The sequence below is a fragment of the Diabrotica virgifera genome, chromosome 1, assembly GCF_917563875.1.
Source record: "Diabrotica virgifera virgifera chromosome 1, PGI_DIABVI_V3a".
In the NCBI taxonomy this organism is placed as follows: domain Eukaryota; kingdom Metazoa; phylum Arthropoda; class Insecta; order Coleoptera; family Chrysomelidae; genus Diabrotica; species Diabrotica virgifera.
In genome coordinates this window covers 89,332,345-89,357,643 of record NC_065443.1, presented here as the reverse complement: position 1 = coordinate 89,357,643, position 25,299 = coordinate 89,332,345, and the positions used below count along the sequence as shown (strand labels likewise).

The following is a 25,299-nucleotide window of genomic DNA, read 5'->3' as shown; positions in this document are numbered from 1 at the left end:
CTCGTTACTTAATGATAAAGATTGGCTTTGGGATTTAGCTTTTCTCACTGATATTATGAGACATTTAAATCTATTAAATTTAAGATTACAGGGAAAAAATTGTATTTTTCCTACTCTAGTTGGTCATATATCTTCTTTTGTGAAGAAACTTATGCTTTTTTGTAACGATTTTGGAGAACAGAGATTGACACATTTCACATTAATGCAGGAATTAGCCAACAAGGTCAGTAGAACTCCAAATTATGACAGATTTAAAAACCTTATATCTATTTTGCTAGGTTAATTCAATACCCGGTTTGAAGATTTTCAAAAAGACAAAATGAATGTTGACCTTTTCATAAATCCTTTTTCTATTTCTCTGCAAGATATCAATTGTTACTCAGCTGAAATACAGATCGAAATTATTGATTTACAGAACCACACTATACTAAAAACCAAATATAGGGAAATTATTTCAACTGTTACTGATCCCCATTATATTGAATTTTGGAAATTTGTACCAGCAAACAATTTTCCTAATTTACACGAGTTAGCTCTGAGATATTGTTGTAGATTTGGTTCAACGTACGTTTGTGAGCAAATGTTCTCTATTATGAACATAATAAAATCAAAATATCGGTCACGATTAACTGACATGCATTTAAAAAATCTAATTCTGTTGGCTAGTTCCGAAATTAATCCCAATATAGATGAATTAATTAAAAAATACAAGTTCAAATACCACATTAAATAAGTAACTGTTTAATAATTTGAATTTTAGATAATAAGAAAATATTTAAGTTTTTTTGTTTAACGTTTTTATTTTATTTTTATTAACAATAAAGTAAGTTTGTTGTTATGTTTTACTTATTACGTTATTTTTTAAACCTCCACTATCTTGACTAAACGGAAGAATGTGGAATTTACATAAGAAATACATATTGTACCGTATATTATTAATATATAGTATCCATATTAGTATGTCGAAAAATTTTAGTGGCACGCCAAATTTTTTTTTGTTCTCATATTGGCACTCGACTTAAAAAGGTTGGCCACCCCTGGTTTAGGGGGTAAAATAAACTTTCTCCTGTAAAGTTTAAATTTAAGTATGTACTTGAGTAAGTCATTTAGAAGAAATATGTACAATGACAGGTGATTCTGAAGAGCATAAGACCTTGCCAGGCGAGGGGAAAGATTAGGGTTTCTTCCTAAAATTATTTTTTTTGCATCGAACAAAATTTTTTAGATTTTCTGAATCATTCCAAACAGAAAAGGTCTTTAGTTACTTTTCTCTTAGGTTAATAGTTTTTGACATATTAAGCGACTACACATTTAGAAATTGAGAAATCGGCCATTTTTAACCCTGAATCGGACATTTAGCTGAAAATTTCAATGTTGCCAAGGTAGGTAGATATTCTTTAAACATCGACTGATGAAATCCCGAACAGTTTTCTGCAATACAACATGGAAAACCCCCTTTGTTTTTTAATTGCTAATCAAGCGGGCGCGACACTGTAGTATAAGTGAGGACGTTTGAGTTTGCATAAATTCATTATCTCGAGAATAGGAAAATTTGAAGAGAAACCCTCAGACAGGTCGATTTTTATTTTTAAATTAGGACTTTTTGGCATGTATATAATACTAGTGACGTTATCCATTTCTGCGTGATCACGTAATCGATAATTTTTAAAATGAGAGTACCTAGTGGTTGTGTGGTAGCTCATTTGAAAGGTTATTTAAGTTTCTATTCAGTAATATAAACGTTAACATAATTATTTATACAGAGTGTGCAAAAATTTACACCCTGTATAAATAATTATGTTAGTGTTTATATTACTGAATAGAGAATTAAATAACCTTTCAAATGAGCTATCACACAACTCCTACTCTCATTTAAAAAAATCATCGATTACGTCATCACGACCAGATGCATGACGTCACTAGTATTATATATATGCCAAAAAGTCATAATTTAAGAATAAAAATCGACCTGTCTGAGGGTTTCTCTTTAAATTTTCCCATTCTCGAGATAATGAATTTATGCAAACTCAAACGTCCTCACTTATACTACAGTGTCGCGCCCGCTTGATTAGCAATTAAAAAACAAAGGGGTTTTTGATATTTTTGATATTGCATGGCAAAAAACTCTTTGGGATTTCATCAGTCGATGTTTAAAAAATATCTACCTACCTTGGCAACATTGACATTCTCAGTTAAATGTCCGATTCAGGGTTAAAAATTGCCGATTTGGCAATGTTAAAATTTTTAATCGCTTATATGTCAACAACTATTAACCTAAGAGAAAAGTTACTGAAGACCATTTTTGTTTGGATTGATTCAAAAAACCTAAAAAAAATTTGTTCGATGCAAAAAAAATAATTTTAGGAAAAACCCTAATTTTTCCCCTCGCCTGGCAAGGTCTTATGCTGTTCAGAATCTCCTGTCATTGTACATATTTCTTCTAAATGACTTACTCAAATATATACTTAAATTTAAACTTTACATGAGAAAGTTTATTTTACCCCCTAAAATATGCACTTTTCGATTCACCTGGTAGATACATGTGAAGGTCGTGCAGGGCTGATGCCTGCCAGGTCATGGATTTTAGCCTTGGTGTGCTATGAATTATCACTATACAAATTTCTAGCCTTACAGGAAGACTGTTAGTCGGAGGGTTCACTAGCTCTTAGACTAATAGGTCAAGACGAAGGCGACTTCGGGATTTAGTTCCAAAATTACCCATTCATGAAAAATGAATTTATTCCAACCATTACGTGCTCACTGTATAGTGATAACCAATTACAAATTAATACAATATTGTACAATGGTATGCAATACAATATCTATTATAGTTGGTTCGCTAAACTCAGACACAACTGGCTAGTGATGTTAGTAAGTAATTTTGCCAATTTAGTAAAATGGGTAAAAAAATAATTACTAAATAGTTAATAATTACTCAATAGTTAGTAATTTTTACAATTTTGGCAAAATTGCACAAAAACAAAAAATTACCTACTAAAATCACTAGCCAGTTGTGTCTGAGTTTAGCGAACCGGCTATATCAATTAACAATGGTACGACTAGACCAAAACAGAGCAAAGTAAAAATTATTTACATGAACTTGCCATCCGAATATAACTAAACTTATCTAAATCTATTAACAGGAGCATTTTTCCTTCCCGTCGATATGCTCTTCTCCTATTCCTTTTCAGGAAGCCAACAGGAAAGCCAATATGGATTTCGAAACCTGACCGTGAATCCAGAAAACTAGCAAGAGGAAGCAAAACAAAAAATAAACTCCAAATAAACCCAGGAAATGTTCAGTAGAAAATATTTACGTACATGGGAAAAAAAGTCCAGTATATCTACCAGGAGAAAGAAGTCCGCACACTGGAAGAAAAAGTCCGTCTACCAGGAGAAACCCCAGTAAATTGACCAATGACCGTAATGGGATTTTTTAACTAATTTACTATTCCATCTAAACTGCCAAATTCCCGTATACTCCAGGTACATTAACAGGAAAAAGAACTAGCCTGAGACTAGTTAAACCGACCAAGATATTATTTGATTAAATTAAATACGCCCTTTTCAAAAATACGCGCTCAGCACTATTCATCATGAATACATTAAATGCCTCCTTCTCGATTTCGGAAGGAAACTTTCTGGACTGGAAACTGGAAAATTAGACACATTAGTAACTTTGTAAACTGAAAGTCAAACAATTAGAAATGCACGTCAAAGATTTTATGACATCATAACCCACCGGTACAAACTTGACGGCAAACAACTTCAACAAATTTCTCCTCATATATATTAGTTTTTTTGCTACCGTCAAGTTTTTCAGGAAAGCGCTGTTGCCAAATAAAAAACATATATGTTTACCACAGCAACTACCGGCTACATTGTTTCTCTTTGTCTTTAAGAGTGCGAAATTAAGATAACTATCTGTAATATAAGTGTCAAAGTCCTGTCCTATAGAAGGTTAAGTACATAAGGTTTTTGAAATGAATGTCGACTCGATTCAAGTTCTATGTTTAACCCAGATATGACAATACCAAAAGGCACCGTTAGGACAATATCCCAATTTACGGTCCAGACAACCCGTATGAATCGAGTCTTTTTACTCTAATACAGAGTATGGCATTAGTGAAATAGAAAATCTACGGTTTCGTTTTGATTCAAATTTGTCTCCTGCCATCCCCCGATGGTACTATTTTTAGGTCTACCCGTTGTCAAGGAGCCTCTGCAGAAGACAAATTTTCACCAAAACGTCCGTAGTTCTTGGGTATAAATTAAACTATTTATACCGCAGTATGGTTAGAACGCAGTAACGGGAAATAAGTGAAATGAATGTCGACTCGATTCAAGTTCTCTGTTTAACCCAGGTATGACAATACCAAAAGACACCGTTAGGAAAATATTACAATTTACGGTTCAGAGAACCCGTATGAATCGAGTCTTTTTACTCTAATACAGAGTATGGCATTAGTGAAATAGAAAATCTACGGTTTCGTTTTGATTCAAATTTGACTCCTGCCATCCCCCGATGGTACTATTTCTAGGTCTACCCGTTGTCAAGGAGCCTCTGCAGAAGACAAATTTTTACCAAAACGTCCGTAGTTCTTGGGTATAAAATAAACTATTTATACCTCAGTATGGTTAGAACGTGTAACCCAATACTCTGGATATTTGGATTTTGAAGAAGAAAACGGATGAAATAGGGTAAAACTGGAAGAAGTGGCTGTAAGATGCTACTAAAGAACGGCTGAGCTCAGAGGAACCGATTTAAAACTGACGGAGAGACACGAACTCTACGGGCTAGCTTTATTACACTGGAGATTGGCTTGGAGATATAAAAATAGAGATATTAGATACGGAAACGAGATAAACAAGGAAGAAAATGAGACCTTTTAATATGAAAACTTAATACGACTAGATAGTAGCACTTGAAATCGAATGATATAAAAAAAACGATAAGGAGAGAAGAAGAAAAGGGCGCCAACTCAACAATAGTTGAGATTTTTGAAATAAATAACAACAGGGAATAAACTAACTAGATGACACTTGATACAATGACTTAAAAACACCAAAGAGAAAACACTTACTTACTACTTACTAGCCAACGCCCACCCTTGGCATGTTAGCCATTTGGCGGCGCGCTGACCAGTATAGACGAGCCGTTTCTCGTAGGCGATCTTCATCCTCCTCGGGTGGGTCTGTTATCAGGGCTGGGCACTCTGGGAGGTGAGCAGCATCCATCTGGGGCTGATTACATAGTGGACAGTTGTCATTTTCACGGACGCCGATGCGATGTAGATGGGAGGCCAGGTAGTCATGCCCCGTAGTTGTTCTGAACGCGGCTACACTGATGGGTCTCGGCAAGTTGTGAGGGATTGGTGACTCTATTAGGTGGGCCCAAGATTTTCCAGCACCGGCTTGTATTTGCTGGTCTTTTATCTTCGCTTTGATTCCTCTTTTAATGGTGGACTTTGCTGATGTGTACGATTGGAAGCTAGGGGGCTGTGGAAGAGTAGTGCCTTCTTTTGCAAGTTCATCCGCCGCTTCATTCCCTTCAACACCGACATGACTGGGGATCCATTGTAAAGTAATCAGCCACCCTTTTTCCAGCAAGTTCGATAGTTGGACGCGGCAAGATATTGTTTGGGCACAGTCGGTATATCGATTTGTCGACAGGGCGAGGATTGCGGCTTGACAGTCGATGAAGAAGGCAACTTTTTGGGGGTGTTGGAGATTCTCGAGACTTTTAGCGGCTTCGTGTGTAGAGAAAACAAATAATCTTATTTATACTAATATTTTCCCTATCTTGCTATATTATATACTGGTAATAAAGACTGGAATTAAAAAAAAATCAAAATAGTAACAACAAATATATTATTAATAAAGATTATTTCACATTTAACAATGTATCAATTATACATAAGTACTAATGAGATAAACAGTAGTGGTGGTGGTTGAGAAAATTTAGAACCCAAACGGTTACGCCAAAAGAAAGAACCACCACTACTGTGCGAGGTAAAAGGTATTAGTCGAAATATATCTAAACAAAGTCCATGGGAATAGCAAAGTCTTAACTCTAAGGTTAGCAAGGTATAACAATCTTATAGGACTAACAAGTGTCCAGTTAACAACGTGCCAGATCTATGTGTCAGTACTATACTGGTGCATAGATGCTGGGCGATTTATATCACACTATATTTTTATAACTGAGTTGGGTCTGCAACTTTCTAGCTAACTATTATAAAAAAACCTATCTCAATTTAATTAATCATCTCTTTGATAACCCTTTTATTATAACTTTATTACCCTATCTTGAAAAAAAACCACTTTATTGTCAATTTATTACCCTCTCTTTAAAAACCACTTTTATTATACCTTTATTACTTTTACTGTTTAATGTTAAAAGAAATTATTTATTTATTATTGACCATTACCTATATTAACTATATATCTTTGAAAACCTACGTTATAACAGAAAACAAGCTCCCCTTAAGAATTACAAAAACTATCTGGTTAACCTCATTTATATGCATATAAATTTAGTGTACACTGTGAAAATATAATTAAGGTGTTAAAATTATATAAGAAAACACAAGCTTATCTTTTGGTTGTTCCCTTTTCACAACTTGGCTCACAAACACAGGTCCTTAGGGTTGGTTCCTCCCTTTAGGCACAACAAAATTCCAACGACGATGGAGAGCTGTGAGGAACAAAGCAAAATGCTTCACTTTCAATGTTGATGGCTCTGGATAAGGTAATGGTTTCCGGTTCTGACAATTTTGGCAAAATTTAGGAGTGACCCGGCAAAAAAATGGTGGTCCTCCAAAATATGGGATGGTCGATCTAAAATAAATTTACATTTAAGAAACTCTAGTCTCCCCCAGGATACTGTTATAACCACAAAACATCCATCTCACCGAAAAGTAAAACAAACAAACATTATGGTTATGTCAAGTCAAATGTGGTGACAGCTACTGCCAACTTAAATGTTCGTCGTATCTGCGCGTTATAAAGACTGGTATACCCGGTTGACAGCTAAAAAGGTTCACAAAAAACCTGTTGATTGATAAAAACTTTAGTTCGACACTAAAAAAGCTTGTTCTAGCAAAATGAATAGCGGTATTACCTATCTAGCAAAATGAATAAATTATATTATACTCTAACTTATGAATTTCTGTTATTTCCTAACCCAAAATGAATCATATGAAAAATAACTAACGAGATAAATAACGATGACATATGGTTTTATGACGAGAAATCATGAATTCTTACATACCTGCGCTTAGAACACAAGCCGTGACCACATGGTTGGTTAATTGATGTCCACTTAACTTTTATTGTAAAAACTACAGGGATTTCTGGATTATTTATGTAGTTGGTGCTTTAGTTTTCTTTTTGGTTTTATCTGTAATATTCGATGTTATATCCCTTTTCTTGGTAACCGCAGACCGACCACTCCCAAAACAAAAATAGGCTGTGTGTTCTATCAATGAGTTATCAGACCCAACTGCCGTATCAGATTTCGCCCGCTGCGTTCCAAGCCGGCTCGTCCCCTCTCTGACAGTTCCACTATGTGCCATAGGCGGCTCGAAATCAAATTCCAGAAGGGTAACGGCTAACCGTTACAAACGCCCTCTAACGGGGAATAAGTGAAATTAATGTCGACTCGATTCAAGTTCTCTGTTTAACCCAGGTACCGCAGAGCTACGGACGTTTTGGTGAAAATTTGTCTTCTGCAGAGGCTCCTTGACAACGGGTAGACCTAGAAATAGTGCTATCGCGGTATGGCAGGAGACAAATTTGAATAAAAACGAAACCGTAGATTTTCTATTTTACTAATGCCATACTCTGTATTTGAGTACAACGACTCGATTCATACGGGTTCTCTGAACCGTAAATTGGAATATTTTCCTAATGGTGCCTTTTGCTATTGTCATGTCTGGGTTAAACAGAGAACTTGAATCGAGTCGACATTCATTTCACTTATTCCCCGTTAGAGGGCGTTCTAACCATACTGCGGTATAAATAGTTTATTTTATACCGAAAAACTACGGACGTTTTGGTGAAAATTTGTCTTCTGCAGAGCCTCCTTGACAACGGGTAGACCTAGAAATAGTACTATCGGGGTATGGCAGGAGACAAATTTAAATCAAAACGAAACCGTAGATTTTCTATTTTACTTATGCCATACTCTGTATCATAGTACAAAGACTCGATTCATACGGGTCCTCTGAACCGTAAATTGGAATATTTTCCTAACGGTGCCTTTTGGTGTTGTCATACCTGGGTTAAACAGAGAACTTGAATCGAGTCGACATTCATTTCACTTATTCCCCGTTAGAGGGCGTTCTAACCATACTGCGTTATAAATAGTTTATTTTATACCGAAAAACTACGGACGTTTTGGTGAAAATTTGTCTTCTGCAGAGCCTCCTTGACAACGGGTGGACCTAGAAATAGTGCTATCGCGGTATGGCAGGAGACAAATTTGAATAGAAACGAAACCGTAGATTTTCTATTTTACTAATGCCATAGGTACTCTGTATTATAGTACAAAGACTCGATTCATACGGGTTCTCTGAACCGTAAATTGGAATATGTTCCTAGTGGTGCCTTTTGGTATTGTCATACCTGGGTTAAACAGAGAACTTGAATCGAGTCGACATTCATTTCACTTATTCCCCGTTAGAGGGCGTTCTAACCATACTGCGGTATAAATAGTTTATTTTATACCGAAAAACTACGGACGTTTTGGTGAAAATTTGTCTTCTGCAGAGCCTCCTTGACAACGGGTGGACCTAGAAATAGTGCTATCGCGGTATGGCAGGAGACAAATTTGAATAGAAACGAAACCGTAGATTTTCTATTTTACTAATGCCATAGGTACTCTGTATTATAGTACAAAGACTCGATTCATACGGGTTCTCTGAACCGTAAATTGGAATATGTTCCTAGTGGTGCCTTTTGGTATTGTCATACCTGGGATAAACAGAGAACTTGAATCGAGTCGACATTCATTTCACTTATTCCCCGTTAGAGGGAGTTCTAACAATACTGCGGTATAAATAGTTTATTTTATACCGAAGAACTACGGACGTTTTGGTAAAAATTTGTCCAGGAGAGAAATTTGAATCAAAACGAAATCGTAGATTTTCTATTTTACATAAGATTTTTGTCTGTTTTTTTTTTATTTTTCTTTCATGGCCTTTGGGAGCTGTACCTATTTAGCTAGCCACACTTCTTAAAATTAACGCCTTACTAAACCTACCATATTACAAACCTATTAAAAACATAATCGACCAATCAATAATAGGGAAGGAAAAGTGAATTTGGTTATAAAATAAACTGTCGTTAAAATATAAACTAAATAAATGAAATATAATTTGAAAACAATAGCTTGACATTATATTTAACCTTCAATATCATGCCAGACGTTAGTTACCATTTACAATCTCACCAAATATAATAATGACGTCATGTAAACTCGTCAATAATTCTAGCCAACGAAATGCCAGCTTTAATAGGAATGGCATGTCAAAAATATCTGATTATTCCCTATATATTTTTTCAAATTTAGAATATTCCAACAAGGGGAAAATTACGTGCATTCCTTACTATTTGACTTTTCCTATATATATTTTTTTATTATTATACCCTCTTTTTAATCTAGGAGTAGTAATTCAAATGTATCGTGCCGTAATGCTTGTTTGCAATAATTAGTCCAACCACAGGCAAGCTTACTCCAGTGTTATGAAATTTTTAAACTATTGACATTTATGAAATTTTGACACTATTGGCATTTCATAGGTTAATTAAGTTATATCGACGATTTTTTTTTATTTTCTGCGTTATTCCTTTAAATTTTAGGTTTTTAGTATGCTGTTATAGAAAAACAATTGTTTTTAGAACTCTCTAGCGACATATTAATATAATCATGCCTATTATCTAACTCATTTCGATGATAGGAGTAAGGAAAATCGAATAGAAGTGGCAAAGTCGAATAGACATAGTCCAAATCGGTATTACTTAACTACTTTGTAATCTGTACAATCGGAATAGGGCTTTTCATCGATTGTCATTTGTTTCGAGCTTCTGTCATGTGTCACATAATATTAATATATCTACGTCATACGTCTTTGGTTTGCATCATTGGTATATGCCAATAACGTATGACGTAGATTAGTTATATTATGTGACACATGACACAAGCTCGAAACAAATGACTGTGAATGAAAAGCCCTATAGTAAATAGAAATGATTTCGACAGCATAGAACTTTTCATTCACAGTCATTTGTTTCGAGATTGTGTCACATGTCGTATAATCCGTGTATAGTATTTTTACTACAAAAACGTTATTACGTAGGTCAAAATTTTTGACGTAAGAGAACTGTCAAAACATTAGAATGTGACTTTTCATTATTGCTATGTTTATTATAAACACGGCAATAATGAAAAGTCACATTCTAATGTTTTGACAGTTCTCTTACGTCAAAAATTTTGACCTACGTAATAACGTTTTTGTAGTAAAAATACTATATATTAATATTATACACAGATTATACATCTGACAGAAGCTTGAAACAAATGACAATCGATAAAAAGCCCTATTGACCCTGTAGAAATGAGTTTTCGATATCGGAATTGTGCTTGACGCAAGCGCACTTTAGTTTGTTTTGACGTTTATATTTTATACCTACTAAAAATAATTTATTACCTCTTATTTATAATTATTTATAGTATTTGATATCGGAATTGTGCTTGACGTAAGCGCATTTTAGTTGAGGAACTTTTTTGCAAAACTGCATAAATCCACTTTTCAAAAATTTTCAGGAGACGTAAAAACGTGCTGCAGCTGTTGTACTAAAACTTTCGAAATTTCTAAGAACGTAATCAATTGAGGTTAGATTTAGAGAAATAAAACGTTAATTAACATTATTTTTATTGATTTGCATTAACAAAATATAGCCATGTGTCTGTTGGAGATATAGCGTTTTGTTAAAAAAAGATGGCACAGCGTTGCATGGCGTGGCTACGCTACACACTGTCACTGCGACCCGTGAATAGTTTTAGAACTAACGAATATTATATTTTGTTTCACGAATCAACATCTAATTCTAGAGGATACTTTTAAAACCAAACAAAAATAGTAGAGGGGTAGTTCTGTAGACCTGAGGATCTATGCAGTTTTGTAACACAAAAACTAATTTTAATGGTTAGCTAAAGAAGGAGATGTTAAGTTTTGTATAAAAAAAGAGTGGACATGAGGTAAAGGTTTTTGAGTGGATTAATTAAGTTTTGTGGAAGAAACGTGATTGTTAGGCTCATTTTAAATGGAAAATATTAACTTTTAACACATTAGACTTATACAAAAGATCTGAGGCAGACCAAACTCTCGAAATTCAACAAAACATGTATTTTAGCCGGAAATGGATTTATGCAGTTTTGTAAAAAAGCTCCTCAGTTTGTTTTGACGTTTATATTTTATACCTACTAAAATAAATTAATACTACTTATTTATAATTATTTATAGTATTTGTACCTTTTTGCAGCTGCTTAAGTTTTTAGTCTTTGATGTTATTTATTTAAAGAATTGTAAATTTTTTAATTTAGACATGTTGTACGAGTATGCATTGAACTTAATGTTAATTTATTTGGCATTTTGGCTTCTGAATGTTTGCCAGTAACAGTGTTGCCTTACTTTTTTTTTTGTTTATTTCTTGTATAATTTCAATCAATGGTATAATGTACAAGAATAAGATTTTATAAGAACGTTTATAATATAAAGATAGATTTACAGCATTTATTGATAAATATATTATACCAATACACTTTTATTTTTATCAATCAACGGGTATAGTCTGAACAAATTATAGACTAGGAGCCATTTTTTGGAAAAGTTGTTTAGCAGTTAAATTAGCTGGAGTCAAATCTTAAGATTGCATATTATTAGTGATATCGATTTTAATTAATTTATTAAGAGCAAACAGTAGCGATCAACAGGTATCAATAAACGCGTTCCAAGATTGCGGCTCTAATTTTGAATATTTTGTCGAGATATTTGGCACACATATTCGTAATATAATAAAGAATGGTGGTACAGAGCCCAATTTCAGCAATATGTTAGTATGTGGAAATTACTCTATAACTAAATAAAATATTGAAAAAAGGAGCCTGTACCGCCATTAAGAAAGACAAAAAATACACTTTCTTCAAATAAACTTTTTATCCCGTGCCTAGATTTTGTGTTACATTGGAACTACTAAAAATCAACATTTCGCGTCTATGTGTATAAAAATTATTGTTTTTGATGGTATAAACGTCACTGTCAGTGTCGAATTACCGACGCACTGTTGCCTCAATTTTGAAAGTTCGCAGAACTTTTGCAATATTGGACCGCGTTTGTTGCTACCTGTTGATCGCTACTGTGTGCTCTTAATAATAATAATTAATAACATCAATTTAAATTATTTTTGATTTAAAAACATTTATACATCTTATCTTCATTTATCTTTTATATTAATCAGTTTCTCCTTTTTTGAGCTATTTGTGTCCAGTATTTACACGAATATTTTATTATTTACTTTTCAAAACTTTTCTTTTTTGGTGTTTCAAAACTATTTTTTAAATGCAATGTGATAGTATGAAAAAATTGACGATATGGCAACGGTGTCATATTTCAAATTTAGATCCATTAACAAACATGTCGCAGAACACTAATTTCGATTGTCAATGCGGGGTTGCCACCACCTCCTGAGCGCGTCAAATAGAAATTAGAAATTTCTATTTACATTTACCCTGATTACGATGTAAGTTACATATCTAATGCCAATTCAAAGACGAAAATGACGCGATAGATATCAAACATTCAGATTTTGGATAATTACGCTTCGACTTGGTCATTTCTATTCGATTTGTTAAAAGTTACAGAATAGGGCTGAATATAATATTTATGGATTACCGTCGAAGGCCGACATGATCAACCAAAAAAGAAGATGTATGTATTTGGGAATTTTTGTAGTGTCATTATTGGGTTTGAATATGTCTCTTTAGGTTGCTCCTCCTGGCTTAAAAACAGGGTATAGTCACTTACCATGTCTGGGGATAAAGTATACGGGCACACACTGGCACATTTCTATGGTCAAATTCATTCTGCATTCAATCATACAGTTGCGATAGTTGTATTTTTGAAAGTAAATAAGATGGCGTTCGTAAGAAAACCAACACTGTCTTCGTTCGACTTCGATGTGTTTCACGTTTTCCGTGCACATGGTTATGGTAGGGGTGAGACCAATAAAGTTGACGGTTTTTAAATGTATTAACATATTTTGTATGTTCCAGTCGGGGAAAGTGTAAGGATTGTGTATTAAAATCTACAACAATGTACTAGATTCGACAAAATAAAGACGTAGATTTTAGCTTATATTATACAGTGCGAGCCCAAAGTCCCCTTTCCCCCTATTATCTTTTGCACGGTTAAGGTCTCTGGCCTCTGGCCACTACACCATGTCATACTATGATATTATCAGACAAAAAAATATTCTTTTCCTTGTAGAGTATGGGACCATGCCCACTAGAGCGTTCCGTTACTGACCAACACCGTCGCGTGCCATGCACGGATCGTCAAGAATTGCCGGCAAGAAATATTTTTTTGGTGCCGATCAGCTACATGCATGGCACGAAACGTTGTCAAACCGATGAATGTACGCAGGCAGCAAAGTGGGTAGTATAAATAGGGGTTACAACAGCATAGGATGACCGTAGTAAACCAGTTATAAACGTGTTGCGCTTGTCTTACTGCTTTGTTTAGTCAGTTCAGTTTCGATTGAGATTATTCGTAAATACGAATTTATCTATAATTTAAAGCATCCAAAATATATGGATAGTATCAAAAAAGACATTGCTTGGAAGGAAAGTCCAGTATTCTCCTTCGACTCTTCTTTTTTTAAAACCGACATGAACCTATAATAGTAATATCGCGATCGACTGATATTATTGTTCTCTTTTTCTTCTTCGTCTAAAATAATGGCTATAATTGCTAATTCTATCCTGGACAATTTTCTAACAGCCATTGTATAGGTATAGGAAATTATTTTAACAAAAATATTTACCCGCTCTTCCTGACACGTCTGTCTCACGCGAAAATACAAGTAGAAAGAAACACTATAACAGTTATAGCGAGAACGGGAACCCTACGGATATCATACACGGATGCTACGGTCACTATATCCATCAGGCTAAGCGAACGGCTGCACGAGCGACAAGTTTACGCCAGCAGTAACCGTAAAACGAACTTAAGGTTCCGCGGAAGGGAATGGGAATAGCCGAACTGAACCGACTACAGGACTAGTGCGTAGTCGGTTCAGTTCGGGTATTCCTATTCCGTTCCGCGGAACCTTAAGTTCGTTTACGACTACTGCTGGCGTAAACTTGTCGCTCGTGGAGCCGTTCGCTAAGCCTAAGGAGCACCCACACTGGCTTGCGCCTCTGCGGCCATCTTTACATCGTTCGGGAATGTTAAGCTTTTTCTACTAGGTGTACAATGTACTATTATTATATTAAACATATTAAAAAAACATTTTTTTTTCAGTTGTGACACTATACAGATAAAATAACGAAAAATTTACAAAATATTATTTATTAAAAGTGGCTCTTGCAGTAAATAATATAGAGGAAAGTAACCAAATATGGAATAGTGCCCTAATATGGAATTCCTTGATTTCTCCGAAACTATAAGTTGGACACTACAAGACCATCCTCTATTTTAGTCACTCTCTTCATTATCGTATTCACACCTGTGCGTCAGATGCGCGAACGATACGTATCTGACAGGCGCGTTTTTTATCGTCTCGCAGAAAATTTCAAAGGTAAATATATTCAACGAGTATTATTGGTTATTATGCATGAATACAGACTTGTTATGCTATTGCATATATTAATAGTACCTTTATTGTGATATTTTATGACCTTCTGTAATTAAAACATTACGACTTGAAGAAATGTTGATACTAGTTTGAACTAATGTACAAATCCAAATATGGACAGTCGTTGGTGCCTAATTATGAAATAGTGGATTAAGTGTAAGTGGGCTCATAATGATTGTGCTGGTCCAGAGTTTCGTACATGGATCTGTGATGTCTGCAAGTGAATTAAACTACTTTTTTCATTTTTCACAATTTTCTTATTTACATTTTTTGATCTCAGATGTTTATGTCTATTTTTGTTATTGATATGTTGGTTTATGCCTATATTCCGTATATGGGTACCTATTCCATATTTTGTTACTCATTTGGGATTTTGTTTTTTTGTTCGATTTTTTTTGTTAATTAAGATATTTAATAGAAGGCTTTTAATTACTACATAAAAATGTATAACTGATGTGTCATAACATTAAATTGTTTCATTTCTATAAAGGTATTATTTTATATCCCCAAAACAAAATTGTATTCCATAATTGGCGACTTTTCTCTGATATCATGATTATTATCTGGTTAACAGAGTTATACTTTTTAATGCGATCTTATTTTAAATATACATAAGTAACAATATTCAACAAAACATACTGCAAAAAGAAAGATAAATGTGTCACTTTTCTTTAACACATTCGCAGATTGTTTTAAATAAAGTAATCACAAATATTGTCTTAACTCGACAAACGACACTTACAGATCTTAGATCGACAAATGCTTTCCACAAGTCGATATGTGACACTGTTTATGTTCGGTGCATCGTTAATTTTCGTTAACCATATAATGACGCCTAGAGTCATCTAACGTCAAATACTTGAACCATAGACGTAACACCTTTTCAGATAGGATTTTGAAGTTTTATTAAACTGTTGGTGAGATAAAACTGTTTTTATTTTTTTTTTTAGTTGTGACACAGTTTAAGCGGCGGTGCGTTATGTTAACACTCTTTGACATGTCGATTTACTTTTAGTTTATGGGTTGGCAAAACATGATAATATATTATGTATCTTGAATGTGTGTATTCTGAAGAAAATTATTAAAAAAAAGGTATCCACTAAACAATTATCTAATAACAGTTAATAAATTTCGTTACAACGGCAATGTGGTAAATTGAAAATGATATTGGCAACTCGCTTTAAAAATTTCAAGAATTTAGAGGTCCTTTCAAACTTTCACAATGCTCTAGGTTGAAAGTTAGGCTACATTGAGATATCAACTTTTGCCATAACGCCACAGAAATATTAAAATAATTGTATAGTTGCAAAGTCGATTAGAAGATCTTTTAAATGAGTATCCATCTAACGCCCAACAAATATATAGCAATTAATGGCCATTATGATATCAAATCTCCGATAGAAGATGGAATTGTAAGAAGAAGAAGATTCAAAAGAGACGACAAGGAAGGGGACCTTTGGCTAGCACTGTATGTAAGTATTCTGTTTGCTTACTTTAAGCCCGAATGAAGGTATTAAGGTTGCGAAAAAATCATCAGGTTTGTTATTAAGTAAAACTTCTAATCCAGTTTGATAGCCACAAGCTGAAACTCTTCTCGGATTTTTTGGTATTTTGTATGCCATAATGCTTAAAAGATGCAATTAAAATAAAAAAGATTAAACATAAAATCATTCAACTATAACATACACATTAGGGGGTCAGTGTAAATCAAAAACTTGCATTATTTCGAAAAAAATCAAAGGAAAAATCACGTCATGCGAAATAGGAAGAGTTACAGTTTTGTTTTGCCAGACAAATACGAGTATTAGGAATATCGTAGTGTTGATAACAATTTATAAAAAATTTGCACATATGTGTTTCCACAAAGGTGCGATATTTGGGTACATAAATTAATTAAAAGAATTCCGTAAGTAGCGAAATTAATGCACGCATTGATAAAATCGAAATTATTAGACAAAATAACCAACATACGTTAAGTCCACGAGTCTTTACCCGTGCGTCATCATTAAGAGCCTACGAAATTAGTCGGAAATTTACTAAATGCAACAGCAAGTGAGAGAAAGTGGGTATTACTCCGATCACGGGTTAAAGTATAAAATTTGACGTTATCAAATAAATAGAATGTCAAATTTAATTTTTGCTTTAAAATTTTGGTGCATAATTACAGCTACATTTGAAGTAGCTTAATAAATTATTTTATGATCATTGGTTAATAAATTAATAAACAATTTATAAAAAAATTCAATAACATATTTTCTTTTTGTTATTTTAGTCACTTTGGAGGAACATTAAACACAAGCATTCCTTAATTGTGTCGATGAGGTTAGCTTTGTACGTTGTCAAAATTAATCGTAAAATAACATAAAATTACCATAAAATTTCAAACTCCAATATAAAATTAGTTGTGAAAACAAGTGTTTGTATGCTATAAAAAACTTCAAAAAGCAAAAATTCGACAAAATAATAACAAAAAATTCAACAAACTGACAGCCACAAAAGTAAACAAACCGAAACGTCAGAAGTTGTACTTAAAATATGTATGTGAGAACATCCCCAATCATCTTTTTTTGTACCTATCTCTTTTCAATGTGCTGATTCTAGAGCTTTCATAAAAATAACATGTGTCTTTACTTCATAAAAGGCGGTAGCTGGTTTGCCATTAGTTTCAAGCGTGGAAGAGAATGATGCTAGATAAAAAGTATGTGTTTTATCTCGCCACGTATTAATGATGCACTGGTAAAGACTCGTGGACTCAAGTGTATTTACTTCCAGAACATTAAATAGACCCGCAGTAACCTATGGATGTGGGACCTTGGGTACTATGATGCGGAACAAGAGAAGGACGGCACTTGTAAAATTAGAAGAAAATAGGGAGAATATTAAATTGAATGAAGGGGACGATATTGTGCGATTTGTAAAAAGTCAAAGCCTGTCATGAGTGAGATATATCCAAAAGTAAGAATATACAGGGTATCCCAAAAGTAGAGGAACGGTCGAATATTTCTCGAAATTAACATAGGATTGAAAAACTGAAAAATATGTCTTTAATATTTGTCAAAAATTTATCTTATGGCAGTAAACACGACCCCCACTCCACCCCTGGAGGTGGGGTGGAGGTATCTTTAAAATCTTAAACGGAGACCACCATTTTTTATTACAGATTTGGATTCTTTACGTAAAAATAAGCAACTTTTAATTGAGACATTTTTTCGAATTGTCGAGAGATGGCGCTATATTCGGAAAAAACCATTTATCGTGATACCATATGCAAATTACAGAAACGGTATAGAAACGGAAACATGTCGAGAAATACACTTTCAATAAATTGAAAAACCACAAAAAAGGTGTTTAATATTTTTCAAAAACCTATCGAATAACACCAAACACGACTCCTCACTCCATACTCTGGAGATGGGGTGGGGGGTAACTCTTAAGTCTTAAATAAGAACCCCAATTTTTTTATTGCAGATTTGGATTAATCATGATAAAATGAATAACATTTATTCGAAACATTTTTTGGAATTGTTGATAGTTGGCGTTATAATAGGAAAAATACGATTTATTAGCGCCATCTAAAGTCGATTCGCTAATCTGAGACAAAACTGTCTCGTGACGTTGGTAATTTTTTTTGGAAGTTAAGTTGCTAGATGTGACTGGAAATTACTACACAACCAAACATACCTGCTTATAGCCAATATTATTAATAGTAAACAAGCATAAATAACATAAACCTTACATCATCATCATCATTTGGCTCTACAACTCTATGTGAGTCTTGGCCGCGTTTACTATTTCCCTCCATTGTTGTCGGTCCTGAGCAGCTATTTCCCATTGCTGTACTCCCATTTTGCGTAGATCGCTGGCTACTGCGTCCTTCCATCTCTTTCTTGGGCGACCAACTGACCTCTTTCCATCGGGCCTTTCCCAGAATGTGGCGTTTAGAAGTCTTTCGTCACTTGATCTTAGTACGTGACCCGCCCATCGTATTCTGTTTGATTTAATGTAGCGTACTATGTTTTCATCTCCGTATATTGTCTGGAGTTCATCATTGTGTCTTCTTCTCCATTCTCCTGTTGTCTCTTCTCTGCAAGGCCCATAGATAGTCCGCAGTATCTTTCTTTCAAGTACCAGTAATTTTGTTGTTTCCCGCTGATTCAGAGTCCAGGTTTCGCTTCCATACGTTATTGTGGGACGAATTATTGTCTTATATACTCTTATTTTTGCTGGTCTTGAGAGTATTTTTGATTTAAGTAGGGTCCTTAACGAGTAATATGCCCTGTTTCCTGCAATAATCCTGGCTGCCACGTCCTTTTCATAGTTATTTTCAGATGTTATGATCGCTCCCAAGTACTTAAATTCTTTGACGACTTCAAAATTGTATTCATTAATTGTTACGTTTTGTCTAACCCTTGGTCTTGGGTTCTTCGTAACCACCATCCCTTGGCTCTTTCTTCCTTGGCTCCGTTCTCGAATAGGGTGAAAACTTCTTTTGCATCTCTGGTGGATTGTGCAATTGTGTCCACGTCATCCGCAAAGGCTAATAGTATTTTTGATCCTTGGGCGGCAAATCCGTTTGTCAGTTGTGGCTGAGCTTTCCTTACTGCATGTTCCAGTGCGAAGTTAAACAGCAGGGGGGCGAGAGGATGTCCTTGTCTAAGTCCGGTGTCAATGAAGAATTCCTCCGACGTGTTGCTGCCAACTCTGATTCGTGCGGAAGCGTTCTCCGTGCTCACCTTTGCTAATCGTACCAGTTTTCCAGGTACTCCCATTTCTACCATAGTCTCCCACAATGCTTCTCTGCTAACAGAATCGTAAGCTTGTTTGAAATCCACGAAGATTTGGTGTACATCGCGGTTGAATTCCCAGTTTTTTTCCAATCACCACATAAATCTTACACCAATCAATAATTATTTATTTACACCATTATAATGTATTCAGGAAACAGGATTTATATATCTGGGAATAGATATAACCAGTTACGGAGATGTTGAAGAGGAAGTACGAAAACAAAGTTAAAAAGCAAGTAAAGTGGCGGGATCTCTTAATGACACAATCTGGAAGAAAAAACATCTAAGACAAGACACAAAAGCAAGAATCTATAAAGCAGCAATTAAACTTATATTGACATACACGGCGGAGACAAGACCTGTTCGAAGACCATACACGAAGACCTATTCCTGATATTCGACGAATATCAGAGAAAAGTCCGTTGGATACGGAGAGAAGCGAAAACATAAAAAGATCATGCAATGTAGAAGACATAAATAGATGGGTGACAAAACGGAAACAGGAGTGGAACGAACACATTATTAGAATGGCAGAGGATAAGATAGTACGAATAGCACGAGATAGGTCACCAAATGGACGAAGAAGTATTGGCAGACCAAGAAAAGATGGTGCAATAATTTAAACAATTTAGGAGGCTAATATTGAAGAAGAAACAGGCTCTAAAGCCTGCATACAAGAAGGAAGAAGAAGAAGAACAATATTTAAAATTTTTCTAAAACTTACCCACTAAATGTATGGTTTTTCAAAGCGTGGTAATTAAAACTACAGCAATATCCATAGGTAGTTATGATAGTCTCGAAAATACTATCGCATCTTTTCTCATCACTCTTCCAGAGACACTTCATAAGCATATCGTCACAATTTGTAGACACACTCTGCAACGCCGATTTTATCGAAATATTAGCTCTGTCAAGTATAGCTTGTAATTTGGTGAAGTTTTGTTTAGGAACGTTTTGGCCCATGCGGTACTCAAACAGGTAAAAAAGAATTTTGAGTTGTTGAGCAAGATCTTCTGCGTCAAGATTCTGTTCTTTCGCTCTGAAAAGTGTCAAGCTGGATGTCTTAATATAATTTGATGCAAATTTTAACATATTATTACCGATTATTATAAAACTGATTATTTATTTATCTAAAATAGGTTTAGTCAATTATAGTGTAGTTACTGAAGGTTTTCACCTCCGATTTCGTTGAACCTCCATCAATTTTCGTGAAAATTGGTGAGTTGTTAAAGAATACCTCAAGGAACAAATGTGACATGATGCCAACTTCCGCTTTTACCCTGGGGGTGGATGCCACCCCTTCTCGGGGCTGAAAATTTTTTTGTTAAAAATAATACCACAAATCGATAGAGTGATAAATTCTAAGCAAAATTTATTATATAAAGTTAATAATATAAATCGATCCTTTTTGAGTTATTAAATATCAAAGATTTTATATTTTCGTAAAAAATGCATGTTTTAAAGCTATTTTTCACATATAACTCAAAAAATATAGGCATTTAGAAAAAAGTTATTATTACTTTATTACTAAAATTAAAGACAATAAAAAACTTAATACATTCCTCACTTAAATAACTAAACTGTCTTAATTCAAAGTGAGTTATAGGTAATTGAATGTATATTTTTTTTCGACGAGTACTCAAATCTAAGTATTCAGGCTTAAATAACGTGAAAACGATGCATTTTATGAAATATATCTGCTACACACTTGTCAAAGTACCTTGGAATACCTATCAAATGAGCTCCAGTAGAAGTTAATAGCATCAAAATTAAGCAAGTTGTCATGAAAATAAAAAACCTTTTCGAATTTTTTAGGAAAAAGTGAAAAACAAATCATACGCCATTCCCACAAATATTAAAATTTATGGTAATTCTTACAACGGTTTCTTTATGTGAGCATAGTTAATGATTTCAAGAATTTTGACCGGTTTATAATGCATATTAAAGAACAGATACGGTTTTAAAAAATCAGAATTTTTAAAATTACGGCAATGTTCATTTTCTGTTGACAATAACTCCAAATATACCCAATATACGTAAAAAATGATATAAACCCAATTTTAGTTTATTTTTGTATCAAATATTTTACTTTTTACTATTTCTCTAGGGTAATAAATAACTGAGATAGAAACGTTTAAAACTTTAATTTTGCTGCGAGAACTATGTAACCTTTTTTTAAAATGAGGCGTTTAAAAGATTAAATTTAGCGTGGTTTAATAGCCCTTGGAATTACTTTTCAAATGGTTTTTAGTTGAACTTGATATCGTAAAAATTAACGGAGTTATTAAAAAAAAACAACTTTTAAACATTTTTTGGAAAAATGTTTAAAAGATAAATTTTGAAAAATTTTTGGAACATAAGTTTTAATGGTATCAACTTGTTCAGGGGCTCATTTGATAGATATTTCTAAGTACTTTGACCAATGTTTAAAATTTATGTTATAAAATGCATCATTTTCCCGTTATTTAAGCTTGAATACTTAGTTCAGTTAACATTAAAAGGATTTTCTAATAAGGAGTCCATTTCATTTTTTAATAGCTTCAATTTGGATAACAATAACTTTTTTGTAAAAACTTAAAAAATCGCTTAAAAACATGCATTTTTCTCACGAAAAATTTAAATTTTTGATCTTTAAGAACCCAAAAGTTTTGATTTATTTTAATAACTTTATATAACAAATTTTGCTTAGAATTTGTCCCTCTATCGAGTTATGGGATTACTTTTAATAAAATAATTTTCACCCCGAGAAGGGGTGGCATCCACCCCCAGGGTAAAAGCGCAAGTTAATACTATGTCACCTTTATTCCTTGAACTATCCTCTAATCACTCACCAATTTTCATGCAAATCGATGGAGGTTCAACGAAATCGGAGGTAATAGCTCATATCCACCTTCAGTGACTGCACTATTAGCGAACGGTAAAATATTACAAAACTTCTAACTTTTAAAGAACCGTTTGGATTGACATAAAATTTGGCAAACACATTGCTAACATGCCAAAGAAAAAAAGCGATATTGTGCCAATGTGTACTTTTGCACTGGGTGTGAGTTTCACCCCTTGACGGGGGTGAAAAAATATACGTTCAAAATAAGTCCGGAAATGAATAAACTGACTAATTCTAAGCAACTTTGGTATTATAGCGGTTTTTCACTAAGTTTATACCTTTCGAGCTATGTATAGGTGAATATGTTCATTTTTCAACAAAACAACTAGGTTTTTTTTAGACACGCATTCGCAAATGACTCAAATAGTAAGTATTTTACCGAAAAATAAACTTGGCAAAAATATAGATTATAAAAAAATTTAAAAAATGTTTATGTATGAGGTCTCTATACTTAGTAGAAGCAGAGTTGTAGCTAATGAAAAATAGGTTCATATTCGTCAAATTCCAAATCGAATCTTTCAACGTGGAATAATCAAAAATTGTTTGAAAAAAGCTTTAAGTATTTCTGTTTTTTAAAAAAATTCTAGCGTCAGAAGTGAGCAAATTACGCTCACAATAAAGTTGGTCCCTTTTTTGGTAAATAAATCGTGAAAATCGCCCAAAAGGGTATTTACCCATATATTTTCAATTTTGATGACTTAGCATGTGAACATCTTGTTCAGCACTGATGACGATCTGTATTAAGATCGAAAACGTTCTGCATATGTGATATAGCCCTTTATAAAAATTTTAATAAATCATATACCTTTTATTAACGATTTTAATTAATTTTTTGTGATATATGGTATACGGCCAGCTACAGGAATTTTTTTTTCCTTGTAGCTTTATTCTCCAAATATAGACAACCTTATAACGATTCTTAGATCGATTCGGTGTGCTTACACTGCCAAATAGCTAGTGAAACTTAGTCGAACATTTAATAATATACTTACATTTCATTTGCAAAAGCCATAGCTTTCTTCCTTGATATCTTATTGTAGTCGCATATGGTGACAGCAGGAAAATGGTAATGCCAAATTGGGTAATGACTAGTATCTGTAACCGTAACAGTAGGTTTTTCTTGGAAACTTAAATACGCTACGCACAGAAGAGCTAAGGCTGTTATCAATGCTAGGAGGCAAATTATTGTCCAGAAGAATCTATAATCAATATGTGTGTAAACATTTATTTACAGTACAAACGAAATCAGAATATCCGAAGATTTCTTAGGTTTAAAATCAATTCAGATAACATCTCAAATATGTGCTTTCTATAATTTGCAATTCCAAGGAGGGTTTAGGCGGGTTTAGGGAGCAGGAAAATCGACAGTGGATCAAATATTTACCTTAAAATTTATACAAAATAACAGTTATAAACAAAATCTAGGACTTCACAGGCTGTTCATTGATTTTAAAGAGGCGTATGACTCTGCTGATCGGTAAAAGTTGTATAAAGGTCTACAGAATTTAAGAATTTCAAAAAAATTTACAAAATTATTGAAAATGTCGTTAACAAATACAAACAATAAAGTGTTCATAGAAGGAAGTATGTTAAATCTGTTTTCGGTTACAAGAGGATTAAAACAATGGGATCCACTTTCTACCGATCTGTTCAACTTTGTCTTGGAGGCAATAATAAGAGAGAGTAAGATCCAAACTACGGGTACACTTTTCTACTGTAAACAGCAATGTATACCGTACTCAGATTTTATTTATTTTTTTATTTAGCATATGGCTTTAGTACATCACAGAATATATTTAGATTTATGCATTAGACAATGCATCACAAACAGATGTCCAGTTTTTTTATACAGTATGTCCCTGTAAGTTGTATCCATATGGAAAACTTTTTTATTATTAATTTTTCGAAAAAAAGTTATTCTTCATAAAAAGCTCTGCATGGTCCAAAACCTAAGATTTAAGCATCAAATATCAAATTTTTTGAATATTATACGAGGTATGTCAAAAAGTTTGAATTTCACTCAAGAGTAAAGTAGCTCTATTTTTCACAATATTGAAAATTGCTATTATGAAAAGTTGTTTGGAATTAAAAACTATATTCTAATATGCAATTACATCCTTCTAAGTGAAAATTTTTTTTTTGAAAAATTATGGATAACTTGCATTATTTTCAGTTATTTCAATTCTGATAACTCTTTTATTATTAATTTTACGAAAAAAAGTGATTCTTAAGGGGAAACAGTAGCGATCAACAGGTAGCGAAAACGCGTTCCAAGATTGCGGCTGTAATTTTGAATATTTTTTAGAGATATTTGGCACACGTATTCTTAATATAATAAAGAATGGCGGTACAAAGCCCAATTTGAAAAATATATTAATATGCAGAAATTACTCTGTAATTAAATACAATCTTAAAAAAACGAGCCTGTACCGCCATTAAGAAGAACAAAAAAATACACTTTCTTCAAATAAACTTTTTTATCCGATGCCTAGATTTTGTGTCATTTTGGAACTACTAATGAAATAAAAAATTTTAGTAGTTCCAAAATGACACAAAATCTATGCATCGGATACAAAAGTTTATTTGAAGGAAGTGTATTTTTTTGTTCTTCTTAATGGCGGTACAGGCTTGTTTTTTTAATATTGTATTTAATTACAGAGTAATTTCCACATATTAATATATTTTTCAAATTGGGGTCTGTACCGCCAT

General features: G+C 33.6%; 1 protein-coding gene and 1 long non-coding RNA gene across 2 annotated transcripts in view; both read right to left on the bottom strand.

Moving 5' to 3' along the window:
* Window positions 1–25,299, bottom strand: part of LOC114325891 (sodium channel protein Nach-like) — a 69,465-nt gene that overhangs the window by 23,918 nt on the left and 20,248 nt on the right. Inside the window, exons 4-7 of the mRNA XM_050660324.1 lie at window positions 23,583–23,789; window positions 20,431–20,745; window positions 16,413–16,545; window positions 13,089–13,368 (exon numbers count right to left, since the gene is read on the bottom strand). Coding sequence (XP_050516281.1) covers window positions 13,089–13,368; window positions 16,413–16,545; window positions 20,431–20,745; window positions 23,583–23,789 — 935 coding nt within the window. The remainder of the gene's footprint in view (window positions 1–13,088; window positions 13,369–16,412; window positions 16,546–20,430; window positions 20,746–23,582; window positions 23,790–25,299) is intronic.
* On the bottom strand, window positions 5,855–7,476 carry LOC126879238 (uncharacterized). The gene is made up of 2 exons (XR_007696011.1): window positions 7,274–7,476; window positions 5,855–6,840 (listed from the first exon to the last, which is right to left on the bottom strand). It is a non-coding gene; the product is annotated as an uncharacterized LOC126879238 (long non-coding RNA).